Source organism: Peromyscus eremicus, chromosome 2 (assembly GCF_949786415.1).
Source record: "Peromyscus eremicus chromosome 2, PerEre_H2_v1, whole genome shotgun sequence".
Lineage (NCBI taxonomy): Eukaryota > Metazoa > Chordata > Mammalia > Rodentia > Cricetidae > Peromyscus > Peromyscus eremicus.
The window spans coordinates 119,524,332-119,539,085 of NC_081417.1; the positions used below are offsets into that span (position 1 = coordinate 119,524,332).

A 14,754-nucleotide genomic window follows, 5' to 3' on the forward strand; every position below is an offset into this window, starting at 1 on the left:
TTAATCCCAGCTCTCGGGAGAAGATGGAGTGAGTTCGAGGCCAGCCTGGTCTACATAGTGAGTTCCAGGATAATGAACTATGTAGAGAGACCCTGTCTCAAAAAAAAAAAAAAAAGACTAGAATCATTTCCATCTCTGTAATAAAGACCCATAGAAGAAATGTACGTGTGTGCTTTGGAAGATGTAAGGTAAGCGAGGGCCCTGGTCCTACAAGCGTTCATTCTCTATCTTGAAGAAAAAAAACAACTCACATAAAAATAGTCAACATTATGAGAACATCCAAGGGAAAACATTAGATTCCTTGAAAGTCAAGGCCAGGACCACCGTTGACTCTGGAGTTCCCCAAGGTGGCACAGGTACATTGAAGGCCAGCTGGACTAGCAAAGGGGTGGGTGTGGTTGGATTTGGTATTCCCACATTCGGTAATAAAGTATTGGCTCAACTTATGGAGCTCTTCTGATGTACAAGCACTATTCTTGAAGCTTTTGTGGATTAATTGATTATATCCCCACCGTGACTGCTTGGGGAGAAACACTCGTGGGAAGACAGTTTACTTGTGGGAAGACAGTTTACGTGTGGGGAAACTGAGGCACAGAGACATAGCCAGGATTCATAGAACAAGGTATCTGGCTCCGGAGTCTTTTACACCATATTATCTTCTTAACCTAGCACAACTATCCAGGGCTGAGTGTTAAAACCAAAACAACAAACTCAGCTTTCCTTGAAAATTGTATTTTTAGGATATTCCCATTCAAGGCTGAAATTTGTAAATAAATAAAACTGCGTTTTGGTATTACAGACCTCCCTCTGCGCCCCCCACCCATTCCAAGGCCAGCAAGAAAATGCTTCTTTTTATTTATACGTATTTTCCTTTTGTGACACTTTGAGTTTCTGAACGCTAGGGGCTCCCGGATTCTCTGGTTTGAGAACAACTTTTCCTTTTAGGATTTTTTTTTTTTTTTAAGGGGGTGGGGGAAATGTGGCCTTAATTATCCTACGTTTTAGGCAGCTTAAGGAAGGGGCTGTGCTTTCAGAATCCCGTCGGAGCCAAGTAAGGAGGTCCTTCTCCTCCCCCCTCGCTTTTTAAAGGAGCTCGTGAAATATAAGCTCAGAAAACAAACCGAGCGATCACAGCGGCAGCCCGGGCGGCAGCAGCAGCAGCAGGAGGAGGAGGAGGAGGAGGAGGAGCAGGAGGAGGAGGCAGAGTTGGAGTTGGAGCAGACGCTGCCGAGAGCTGCTGGACGCGGCGGAGTTCGCAGGGCTCCGCGCCGCTCCATTCATTAAGTAGCTGGGGAGGACGGTGACGGGACGCCGACGCTGCCCACTCGCAAACTTTAGCACGCAGACGCACGCCAGCCGTGCGCGTCCCGGGCAGCACAGCGCTGCAAAAGTTTCTGCTCGGGATTTGGCTCTCTTCCTCTTGGACTAGCGAACAGTTTGGGGTTGAGAGGAAAGCAGAGGCGCCCAGAGGGGAAACCTATCCGCGCCTGCAGTTGGAACTACTCGGCCGGACTGCACTCCCGCCGCCGCGTCCCGAGCCCGCAGACCCGCTCCTCAACAGCGGCGGCCCGCAGCGTCCCGGGAGGCTCTCCGCTGCCAGCGCCATGCAAAACTACAAGTACGACAAGGCGATCGTCCCCGAGAGCAAGAACGGCGGCAGCCCGGCGCTCAACAACAACCCGAGGAAGGGCGGCAGCAAGCGAGTGTTGCTCATCTGCCTCGACCTCTTCTGCCTCTTCATGGGTGAGCGCAGCCCCACGGGTCACCCCCCACACACACCCCCTCCGGACTCTGGGCCCCGTCCCGCTGTCAGTCCCTGAGGCTCTGCAGCCATCCTCCGGGCGCCGTGCTAGCCGCGAGCTCCCCGCCCTCCCGGACCCCCCAATCCCAGGCCTGCGAATACAAGTTGGGGCGTGCTTGTGCATTCGCGGCAGCTGGAACCAGCTTCTTAGGGGTAACCTCCCGTTGGGAGTGGGGCAGAGCCCCTCGGAAAGGTGTGAGCTCGAGCTCCATGATCTGGAGGCAGCCTGTGGCTCTCCTCCCTGCATCCGAGTCTGTGCGAGACCCATTTAGGTCTCTAGGAGAGCCGGGCTCCAACGGCAGTGGCGCTGCTGGTCCCGGCTGCTTGTAAACATCCACCCCTTCCGTCGCGCTGCCTTGCAGGGCCAGTCGCGCAAGCTGGCCTTGTCACTCGCTGCTCGCTAGGCTGAAAGCCCCTGGGGAGTGAGACTGGGTTCTTCCCAACCAGGTCCTGGGCACCGAGGAGCGCGTCACTGGTTGAGCGCCTACTGTGTGCCAGGTGGTAGGCAGCTTCGCGGGCATCCGTTTTAAACCTGCTCACTCCCTGATTCGTGCAGGCAGGGGCTAGGAGTCGGGTTCACCCAGGAAGCCACTGAAGGAAAGCCAGCCACGATCTTGCTTGGGGACCACAGTTGAGCGTCACTCCCTCAAAGTTGAGGCGCTAGCGCACGTCTGTTTTTGCAGAACAGATGTAAGCTCCAGCTGGAAGGGTGGTGGGAGTCAAAGGAACTGGAGGGGGGGCGGGGGGCGGTTATTGAACCAGGCTAGGGGAGAGAGAAGCTATTGATGTGAATCCACCACAGTCCCGAGGTTGAAGTAAAAATAGGACTGTTTTTTTTTTTTCTTTTAAGTGAATTTTGATGTAAACCCAAGTGTGCAAAACTTGTCATCAGAGCCTTGCCCCTCTGCCTCCAGATGGGTGTGCCACCTAAATGCCCCCTTGGCCTCAGTTTCCTCCTCAGTTGAATGAGTGGGTTCAAGTAGCTGGTTTGTGAGGCCCCTTCCTGCATTAAGAACTCGGATGCCTTCCAGGAGCTGTTCTGCCAACACTGCTAACTGAAGAAACATCTGTGTTCCCCGTCCAGTTCCCCCGAAATAGAACTCCTGCACGGAGGCTTCCGTCCCCGTGGAAGGGGGTTAGTTCGTGCAGATCGTGCGGCTTTGCTACCTTGTGGAGGACTTTTAGGCAGTGGCCTCCTGTTCTTGTCCAACCACCCTCAGAGAATTTTGTGAGTCGATAGGTTTCGTAGAATTTAAAATTAAGAATGGCCCCCTTCCGATAGAGAGGTAAGATTGCAGTCTGTGAAAAGGAAGGGGGCAGCTGTAGTTCATGAGGATCCCATTCCCTGTTCAATTCACAGGGGTTCAACATTAAGATGCTATGTAGAGGAGCTGTCACTGGGGGGCCTACCTTCCTGGTGGCAGCGGGCTTATTATCATGCAGAGTGAAACAGATGAGTACTTAAAGGTCTTCTAATCAAGTTGGTGGGGTGGGGTGGGGATATGGAGAAAACATTAAAAAGGTTGAAGCTGTGTGCAGCACACTTGTCTGAGGCCTCCCAGGGTTTGAGTGTGTCCATGGTGGGCGGGATCAGCACTTTCTCTGCAGTTTGTGCGGGCAAGCCCCCTGCCTCCTGCTTTATCATTAGGCAAGCTGGACTTCCCTTGACAGCCTTTACACTCATTGCTCTAGCTTCTAGACACTCTTTTTGGTTGGGGGGATGGTGGAGCGCTCTCAAAGATGTTGCATTCTTATAAAAAAGAAGGCAGTGTTGAGCAGTGTGTGGAGAGCAGTGCCTGTCAACTACAGCTTATGCAAGGACAACGGCACCCCAAGATGTTTTCCTGTGTATTCAGGGTGGAATTAAGGGGTGCGGTGTATGTGCGTGCATTTCAGCTCCTTCTTTGCAGCAAGTGTCTCCCCAGAGTGAAAATTCTAAACCAGTTGTCAAACTTCGGCATAAGCACAAACTATATATTACAGCATCGCTGGTTAAACAGCCTCTAACACCTTTAATTGGAAAAACTATCTGTAAGATTAACATGTATCTTGAGGTGGTTATGCAACATAACTCTGTTTGGCTTCCAAAAGAAGATTTAATAATACAACATGTGATTTTAATATTCTACACACTGCATTCCTAAAAAAAAAAAAATGTTTCTACTTGGTTCAGTTTTTGCCTAAGACTGTCAGTATGATTTAATTTTTCTACAGTTTATTGATCATATGGTCTGCATTACAGGGTACTAATATATTAGGAAGAGAGACAGTTTTCTGTTTGTTCTCCCATAGGAATATAGACCAAGCTTCATCTCCTAGTATCTGGAAAAACTAAAAGCTGATGAGCTGGGTGCCTGTTATATAAGTGGAAATATGCAAGTACTTTAACTTGCTTCACATACCTTTTCAGAATGTTAAATTCTGGGTGAAAACCAAAAGGTCCACTCTTGTTTGAAGGCCAAAAGAATGTGGTGTCAGAGAACCCCGCGGAGAGCTTCCCGCCCATCAACAGTTACCTTTATCAATTGGTTGCTTTTAAATACAATTGCAAATCTTGGCATGCTAGATTTTCTGAAATCCTTTCTGTTTTTGTTTCAGTTAAGTACCCCTTCTTACCTTTTTTCTCTTGCACATTAGTTCTGGTGTATGGAGTTCCGTGAGGACCACAGAGAAGATTTCCTATTGTCTAAGTTGTTAGTCTTTTTTTAAAAATATAAATCAATTAGTAGACTTCTCACTGTACCGCCTATAAAGCTATCTCCACGGTATAGACCAGAAAAAGTTCCTCTCCAGGTAGGAAGGGTCGATTCTCCAGGAAGTCAGCCAGCTAGGGTTAAGTGGAGTCCCTTTTCCATTGGAGATTAGTGAGATTCAGACCTCATGAAAGACCTTTTCGCTCAATTGCAGAGTTGTCTGCCTCTTCACGGCTTCACATTCTCCACATTGGGCCAAAGTAGGAGGATAAATGATTTCTAACTCTTCTGTCGGCAATTCAGAATGGAGGTGGTTAACAACCACACCATTCAATCTGGTGTTCTTACATGTTGACAGTTTTGATTTGCAATAGTTGTGATAAGAACCTTAGAGCTGTTTCCATACATGGTATCTACATAGTGTCTTTGTTACTATTCATCTGTTAGTCATCATTACTATTGTGCTATTTGATGATGAGAGGGGCAGTGGGGCATAGAGAACAGAATAGAACCCTTACACACAGAAACTAAGGTTTCTTAGATGGTGTTACGTGTTTGTGGACACACTGATTTTTCTATGAGCTTTAATTTTTTTCCCCCCTGCAAAACGGCTTGTTGAGTGGGATTGTGTCTAAAATCCCAGGCCACCGTCCAATACTCTGGGAACTCACAGAGAGGAAGAAAAATGTTTCTGCTTCTTTTTCTAAGAACTATTGCAAAAACTAAGGAGCCCAGAGGTGTGAGTTCTCATCTTGTGTTGACTTGTCACTGTGTGATTTGGGCAAATTCACGTGAACTTTCTGGACACAGATTTCTTTATCATGGCAGCAAAGGAGAGAGAGAGAGAGACTAGGTCATCTTGAACTCCAAGTTCTTCATAATTTTGTAAATAGGCTGGCAGATATGCTGGAGACACTCAAATTTGACCAAAGAAATAATGAAGAAAATTAGCCTAAGTTGGTGTTAACTGGAAAGCTCCCCCGCCCGGATGTGTCCTCTGACCTGCTCTCTGAAATTCATAGTTATCAAAAGCAAACAAGTAAACAAGCCCAGCATGTGCCTTTCATGTTCTTGTTGCTCAGTTATTGTGTTTACTGTGTTTTAAATAACTCAAATGAAGCAGTCTTGGTTTCGATAACTTAATGTATCATTGAGCCCCAGAATATAGGAACAAATTGTCATGGACCTGCTGTTGAACCGCCCACCCAACTATCCTGCAAGCATTGTAAGAAACATGCCTAAGGTGGCCTAGGCTTCGTAGGTGAACTCTACTGGCTTTCCTAGGATGGTGGAAAACTACCATGTCCTTATTGTCCAAAATTGCCGCCCCACTTACCCTACCCATTTTCTTTCTTTTTTTCCTAAAGTCTTATGAGATACCTTGGAGGTAGCTGCCTGGGTGGGAGAGTGCCAACGTTTGTAGCCTTTTGAGTGCCTGTCAATTGAGATTCTCTGCCCCTTCCTGTGCAGTTGTCTGGGCTGGCAACGCCCAGTGGGTCACAGCACGATGCTGATGGCACTGGGGTCAAAGGCGTCTTCCTTGTGTAGGTAGTAATATTTTTGGAGAAGCCCCACCTCATTGTCAGTTCAGTTCTGTACAGTATTGAGAGTAATCTTTAATGTGGGTAGTGCCTATTATGTCCATGTTTAATAAACTCACCTGATGAGAGAACCATCTGGTGCGCAATACAAGTGCTAAGTTTCCCCAGGGGCTTTAGGCAGGCCCCGGGATTCTGTATTTTTTTTTTTTTTTTATAAAGTCCTTGGCTGATTTGTATCAGGCCTGTTTTAGAATCACTATATTGTGTAGCACGTGATGTCTTAAGGGCGATTGAATTATGTAGCGGGCTTTTTTGTCCCTGCACTGAATGTTCCAGGACTTTCCGCATTGTTAGGCTGTGTTGGGGTTTATTGTTGGCCATGCATCTGTCTTTTCCGAGATGTGAAGTTGGTGTGTGAGTGAAAGGTGAAACAGGCATGCACTGGATTGCTAAGTGGAGGCTTACACAGATCAAGTCAGCTTGACAAAGTCTTGGGAAAGCAGTACACAAGCTGTGGAGTCGCGCAGATTGAGACTGCAAGGGGACATAAAGCTGACACCCCTAGGTGTGATTTGGACAAAGGTCATTTGACCTCTCCAGGCTTCGGCTTCCTCATTGGTAGAGTCAGCACAGGAGTGACCTGTGTCCTGAAGCAGAGGCGAGAGAAGGGTGCGAAGTTAAAAAGTGTGTTCTTGCCCCAGGAGCCCTGTTGCCATGATCTGTATTAGTGATGAGAGCGGTGTCAGTTCCTCCACTTTCCTTATCCCTCCAGGGTTCTGTGACAAAGCCCTGCTTTTTTCTTATTTTTGTAAAGTTTCCTGAAACTTATTAAAGGGAAAACGTCTGAGGAAGAGGAAGCTGGCGGAGTGGACGCGGATGGTTTCCATTAGCTGAAGAAACAGTGGCAGGTTTCTGACCTGTCTGGGAAGGCCAAAGGGCGGGCGCCGCGGTCACCTTTGGTGGCCGATGTTCTCCTCCTTTGGAAAAGAGATGGTCTGTAGCATCTGAGTTAAAAACAGCTGTCTTAGGAAGGGTGCAGAGAGTTTGGGCCAGTGACCTGTTTTAGGCCTTACACTTCTTTTTGTCCTGTGACTGTGCAGGAGAAGCTGACTGGAAACTCCAAGGACATCAGTCTTTGGAAATGAATGAAATGCTGACTTCCTGGGGTGCTCTTTGTTTAAGGAAGGGGGTGCCCCTCGCTTGACTTATGCAGGTCAACCACAAGGGTTAGATAATGATGCTAAGCTGGGGAAGCTGCAGCCCAGAGCACTACCTGCTGGTCACCATGCTGTCTCGGAGCTGTTCATCCTCCCTCACCACCCACGTCTCAGGGTAGCCCAAGGAGGATGTGCTCCTTTAGTTCCATTTCACTTGGTTCACTTTCATGAAAGTCCAGATATCTGCCACCTGTTCTCCAGGGCTCCGTACGGGGCACAGGATCCTTAAAGACCATACTTGACAGTGGAGTTGGCAGTGGTACCTGACTGGCTGTGTATCAGTTTAAGGTGGGCTCAGCCTCTCTAGGGCCACAATAATAAACCATTGGAACAGTTCTTCATTTCCTAAATTTACGGAATCTTTGGAATTTTGTTGTCCACAATACCAAGGTTATTATTATGTTTTTAATCTCAATCAGAAAAGCAGGCCTTTCTGAAGGGAATGAGTGAATGGTGGAGGACCTGAGAAGAAAAGTCCAAGCTTTTCAGTCAGAGGCCGGGTGCTCTCTCTCTCTTGCAATGAGAGCTCCAAGCTCTGTTGTACTACACGATCTAATCCCACTAAGGCCTCCTTTCTCGTCTGTAAAAAAATGGGATGATGTGGGCATGCATGGCACAATGCCCTGCTCACCTGAGGCCTGGACTGGCTAGTAATTGCTAAGGGGTTGAGACAGAGCAGGAGGAGAAACAAGGTCTTGCCTTTCTGATATCCGTGTGTTTGAAACTGGACCTTTCATGTGGCACAGCTCTGAGAGTCTTCTATTATTTCCTTTGCGAATGTCAGTCAAAAGAGGAACGAGACAAACAGGTTTCACTTTTAGTCCACATCACTGTGTGAGGCCGGAGGCTCCTGGGGTGAGTTTAGAGGACTAGGTAGTTTTTGATATATTCCTGTTCTTCAGATTGGGGCTTGTTCTAGAAGGTGCATCTTACCTTAGCTCACTGCTAGACTGATTGAAGCTTGAACAGACACCACTTTTATACTGTATCCCAGAAGAAAAGAAAAGGAACTCAACGTTTTCAAAGACTGGGCTTTTTAAAATGCCTCTGAATAACGCTTGGGGTAGAAATTATTCTCATCTTCTGATAGATGAACCGGAGTCTGGGTCTAAGTAATTTTCTGAAGATCAGACATCGACTTGACGCACTGACACTCAAAAGCAAGGGAGGCCTTACTTTGAATGTCTTCTTGGTACTAGTCTTCGCTTGGGTCCAGGTAAATTTATAAGTTACGATTGGCATTAAAATCCCCAAAAGTAAAACATACCAAACAATGAGGGTAAGAACAGTGCCCAAAAGCAAGCCTTTGAAAGATACAGTTGATTTTTGTGTGTGTGTGTGTGTGTGTGTGTGTGTGTGTGTGTGTCTGTGTGTGTGTGTGTAATCAGGGTATTGATGGTGTGTTTTTGAGGTTTGTCACAAATTAACAAAATTATATGCCTGGAGAGTTTTGCAGAGAAATGCAGATCAGCTTTGTCATAATAAGCAGTATGCGCTGGTTCCTGTGTATGTATCCCTGAAGTGCATAATACACAATTACACTCATGAAGGAAGTCGTTCTCATTGATGTCATCTTCATATCTGTGCCCCCCCCCATTAGTTTGCAGAGTAAATCCGTATAATTTCTAGACAGCAGATTTGATCAAGTCTGTGTTTACACCTGCCTTTCAAGTCTTGTCTTCTACGGATGTTCCTGGAGTACCTACTATGAGCAAGGTGGCCTAGGTTACCCCCAAGGAATTCCCAGGCTGGTGAAGGAAGGGAAAACAGCCTTTGGTTAATAATGACACAAGAGCCTTAAGGGGGGACCTATATAAACACAGTGGGGCGTGATGGAGGGGATGATGGTATGAAACCAGGTTCTAGGCGAGAGGGGAAGGAACCAAAGGGATCCTAAGTCAAAGAACTAGGAAATGTTTTTGGTGGAAGCTGGTGTGTAATGTGGTCCATTCGCATTGTGAGGGCCAGGGAGAGAGGGGGCCAGAGATGAAGCTGGAAGACAGGGATAATGCCAGACTGAGAAAAGGGGTTGACCATGACAGACAGCTGGGGACCTTGGGCATTATTTTCGAGGACCAATAGAACAAAGGGAGTTTTATCTTTGCCATTTGCTTTCTTTTTATCATGGAAATTTTCATATAGCTGCCGACGGTGATCTTGAGGCTCTGCTAGGTTCTATAGTCACTCCACACTTGGGGGAGCCGAGAAACTGGGGTGAGGTCAGCCTCCTGTTCAGCACTCTACAGGTGGCACCCGTAGAAGAAAGCCTTGTGGTATGACTCGTGGGTGCTTCTTCGTGTGTATCACCCCACAACAAAACTGAGACTACAAGTCATCCGCTTCTTCCACCTGGGACTTCAGATTTTCTCAAATGCCCCTTAGAAGGAACGAACTGAAAACCCTCCAGGTTTTGTGTGAGGGTTTTTCTTGTGTTGTAATGATATTTAAGAAACAGCTTTGTTGAGATATAATTTATAATACCACGTGATGCAGCCATTTAAGGCACACAATTCATTGGGTTTTATTGTAGCCACAGAATTAGACAGTTATTACCATAACCAACTGTAGAATTTATATCTCTGTAAAAAGAAATTGATCTTTACTAATCATTCCCCGTTCCTGTGCACCTCTCCCAGATCTTTAACAACCACTAATCATTTTTTTCTTTCATAGATTTGTTTATTCTGGATATCAGATAAATCAACAGTATGCTACATGGTCTTTTGTAGCTGGCTTCTTTCACTTAATGTTTTAAAGTCCCATCCGTATTGTAGCATGTATCAGTAAGTACTTCATTTATTTTTATTGCCAGATAATAATCCATTGTATGGATATACCATGTTTAGTTGATATACTTATTATTTAATGGATCTACAGGTTATTCCCATTTTGGGCTATTATGAATAGGAAGAGTGTCCTTATGTTTTCAATTCTCTTGGAGATATATGTATATAGATAGATAGATAGATAGATAGATAGATAGATAGATAGATAGATAGATAGATATCTAACAGTGGGATTGATTGGTCATATTACCAGATGTTTAACTTTTTGAGGAACTGCCAAATTATTTCCATCATATCTGCACCACTTTAGATGAATTAAAATATATTAAAAAAAAAAAAAGTTTTACCAGAGGTTTTAGGAAGTAGGATAGTTGTGAAATCACACTGCCAGATCATTTTGTTCTTAAGACATTTTCCCACAAAGAAACAGACTTTTTAATCCTTTAAATCCTGTCACTGGGTTTAAGGTGAGTGAGCAGAGAACAGTATCCTGACTGAGAAAGAGGGTGGGTGGTCACTTAGACCCACCAGCCTGCTGAATAACAGCTAAAAGTTCAGTTTACAGACTGAACTTTCCACGTGAAAACCAAAACAGAACAACAACAAAAGAAACCACTTCAGAGTCTCTTGAAAACTGTGAAGTCCAAATATTTTACACTCCTAGACCCCAGTTAACACAATCTTAAGGTCACACCACACCAACCCATCTGTTTAGAGTATTCTCTCCCCTCCCCCACTGGATCGATCTCTAATCACCATCTCAGAATCCAGATGGCGTCCTATCACTGAGACTCATATGCTGGATGTCAGGAGATACTAAAGAAGATAAAGACAATCACAGGGCACGTCACGTGATAGTAAAATGCGCTAAGCGTCAAGTGATTAATGTGTGGGATGTGAAAGCACAGATATTTGAAGAGGGCGAAGGAGAGATGACCTTCACTACTATTAGCAGCTTTCCATGATCCCTCCATGTTTCCAGAAACAGAATAAAGCCAATTCTTGTCACTGGCTCCTCCACTCAGAGAGGGTAAGTGACTTGCTCAAGTTCACTCAGCTAATATTTATGGGGACTTGGACTGAATGAAGCCTGACTAAATGACAGTTGCTTATAATGTATTGGGTATCGGCTGGGAGCTTCTTACCAGGTTACGCGCTGTACATCCATTACGATTTAGTTCTCCGAGAAGCCTACGAAGTGCCAATCATGTTTATCTCGGTTTTATAGAGCTGAGGTTCAGAGAGGTTGAAAATAACTCCCCTAAATGATGCTGTAGGCGTGTTTCCGAACTGGGATGAGAAGTCTGACTGGTGAGGCTGTTTCTCACTGCTCAACTCTCGTGCTTAGGTTTTCAGAGTGTTTGTGAAGCCCTAGCTTCCCCCTTCCACCTCAAGCCTGCTTTTCTATCAGTCATCCGTGGAGAGCAAGTTGTCCAAAGTGATTTAGATTTGTGATTTTCACTCTGGGGTTTCTGGACCCATTAGGGTCAGTTAAGGTAACCATGGTACATTCTATGGCTGTTTGGATACCTCAAGAATATCTAATGTATACTGTATGTTACTGACAACTAACTTGGAGAGATGGTGCATTGGTTAAAAGCACTGGCAGCTCTTGCAGAGAACTTAGGTTCAATTCCTAGCACCCACATAGTGGCTCACTGTAACTCCAGTGCTGAGGGGCGGGGGTGGGGGAGTGGGGGGGTTCCAAGGCCCTCTTCTAGCCTCTGTGGGCACTTCACACACATGGTGCACAGACATAATATGCAGGTAAAACATCTGTAAACATAGAATAATATAAAATAAGTGCTTTTTTTTTTTTAAAGCCCCAGCATCTACCTAGAGTAGTCCATGCATCCGCATTCTAAATTTGTGATTTGAGTGACACCTGTCAGTTCACTGTGGGCCTACTCCTTATTTTTGTCCATTAGGAGATGCAGTTGGTACTCTTCGTGCTTTGCCTCACAGAAGTAGAGAATGGTTGAAAATATTTCTAGAAGTAATTGGGGAGAGGGCAAGAAGGAGCTTCAGGGATCTTCACTGTTGGACATGCTGGTACCTTGAAATGTGTAAAGCCCTGAACTAGGAAGGGGAGAGTATTGGATCTTGGAGGCCCATGGGAAGGCTTCCTAAGGGCTGGGAGGGCCTTGAACTAGAGCCCCTTTGTAGCTCACACCAGGCAGCAGTAACGGGTCACTCTGTTCGTGACCCTTTTTGTGCCGTGGGTTCAGTCTGCTGTAGTGGTAAATTTTGAGCTTCTCTGGTTAGTGTCTGCGGATGCAGCTCGCTCATTAAATGCAGTAAATAGAACTTCTCCTCTTGGCCTCTTCCCCACAAATGACCCACATTGTTATAAAGCTAGCAACCACCAACAGGAAGTGGCAGAAATGTTTCTCAGCCACACAGCCCATTTCATTAGACACTTGCCCAAAGGGGCTGTTTTGGTCAATTTGGCCTCTGTAGGCTTCTAGGGAGGAACAGCCTAACACATCATTTCTCATCTTCGCATTTGCTGACATCTTGCCCTTAGTGGCTGTTTTGATTCAATGCCTGGTGCTTTGCTCCACAGCAACTGCACAGTCTATGCTCGTGAGGAGGAACTTCTGGAAAGCTGAGATCTTAAAAACATTTCCAAAGGTGTTACCGACTCACTTACCAGAGAGTCTTTTGTTCAGGGGCCTCTCATTGAAATCTCTTCAGAGAGCAATTCCCCTGGCATGGCAGGAGGGCTAGTGAGCTCCTAGCACCTTTGTGAAAGCCTGAACTTTAGGCATTGTATGAGTGCAGACCTCCTAGGGACTGGCTGGGAAAGTAAAATATACATCTTGGGTCAAAGCGTTGAAAGCACAGGGCTTTCTGTCGTCCCCGGGGGACATAAGCTGTCATGAATATTAGATTTAATTTTCCTAAGTCCACTGAGAAATTATTCCACTGTGAGTTTGCCTTGAACGGATTGTTCGCAGTTGTGCTTGTCCCAACTGTGACATTGAGGGTTTACTATCAATTAATAACCTTTCACCGAAAAATTCTGCCAATTGACGTTATGTCTGTCTGAGAGTTTGTATTTAGATATTCTGTCTTGCTTCCATTAGTTTTTCTCACTGTAGATCCCTCAGGCTCCCCACCACCACGCCCCAAAGCAAAAACCCCCTCCCACACCCCCCCCATCATGGCACCTGGAGTAGCAGAGTTGTAAAGTGGATATTTGAAAACCGTCCTGTAGTCAGGCAAGTCTTCATCTCATCAGATCTTACAGCCCCAAAGAAACCACCGTCCGCTACTTGATGGTATGGATGAGGCGGCTGCTGTTCAGGGAGATTGAGTGACAAGCCTCGGGATAGAAAATGGTGGCGCTCTTGGCCATGAACCCACCGATACCCACATCCTTTTCTCCAAGAGCGAACTAACAAGCCTATGAATAAAGTGAACCGGTCAGAATGTCTTAAAAGTTTCAGGCCCTATAAAGTATTTAAGTTTGATTTGGGGGTTTAAAGCCCTCTGTCCATGTCAGTATTTCCTGTTCCTGTGTAGATTCTCAAGAGAATAGAGGCGAGAGTCTGAACTTCAGGCTGGAAGGGCATGGATTTCACTGAATCCCCATTATGTGGTAAGCTGTGCACTAAGGCACTTCATGCATTATTAACTTACTTGAATTTCACAACAACCCTGCAAAGAAGGAGGCTGGCATTCATTCCAGGTTTTTTTTGTTTTGTTTTTTGTTGTTTTTTTTTTTTTTCCAGAAAGCTGGTCAGCAGGGTCGGTCTCAGCTCTTATTGGTGGCTGGTGACATACTACATTAATAATTCAACTAGTTAATCTCTAGCAGAAATCATTTACTAAGATTCCCAGAAAAGTGCAGTTCTAGGATCTCTCTAGAGCTGATCGCTGGACCCTGTGTCCACTTCCATTACATGTATACTGAAGAGAATGCCTTAGAAGAAACGGTGAGAGAACCCAGCAAGTTTCGTGCAGAAGTGGGGTGACTTTTCTGCAGAGGAGTAGCGGTTTCTGATCCCAGTGTTAATTCCCCTTGGTAGCCATCTTCTCCAAAGGAGTTAAAAAGCCAGGGAGTGAAATGCTTTGATTGAAGCAGCCGGGACTTTGGAAAGACCACCGAGTGTTTCCCAGGCTATTGTAGGGCTCCTATTCAGCTGGGATTTCAATGGTGCTCTGATTAGCATGAGACCAAGTGTATAAAGTAGGTCTTTTTACCTCCTAAAAGAAGTTCTGTGGCATTTCTTTCTGAGGGGGTTGGCATAGAGCTTTGACACACACAGAGAAGTTAAACAAGGCTGAGAGCGGTCCCATTTTGCACACATCCTTCACACTTAGAATGCAGAGCACAAGCGCTAGAGATGGGCTCCTTAGGAATCATAGCAGGCTTCTTTCTGCGCGGCTCACGGCTCAACGGGAAATACCCACAAGGCAACCGGGAAAGGGAATCCCTGGCTGTCCACCATTCTCTGTTGTCAGAAAGCCACCACAGAGAATGTTCCTGAGTTTGGTTGGCTATCGTCTCTTTGCCCTTTGTTTATTGAGATACGTGCAATGCCTTAGGGGAAGACACAGAGAAATATACTGAGGAGGAGGAGGAGGAGGAGGAGGAGGAGGAGGAGGAGGAGGAGGAGGAGGAGCCTGCGCTGAAGGAGCAAGTAAGAAGACAAGAAGTCAGTCACACAGCGCTTGGTGAACACAGCCAGGTGTTTTGATCTGATACTT

At 46.0% G+C, this 14,754-nt stretch overlaps 1 protein-coding gene across 1 annotated transcript in view; it reads left to right on the plus strand.

The window, feature by feature from the left end:
• The first annotated feature begins 962 nt into the window (after positions 1-962).
• The window catches only part of Plpp3 (phospholipid phosphatase 3), a 78,095-nt gene continuing 64,303 nt past the window's right edge, over positions 963-14,754 (plus strand). The window contains exon 1 of the mRNA XM_059254607.1: positions 963-1,743. Within this exon, the coding sequence (XP_059110590.1) occupies positions 1,605-1,743 (139 nt within the window). The 5' untranslated portion in view covers positions 963-1,604. The remainder of the gene's footprint in view (positions 1,744-14,754) is intronic.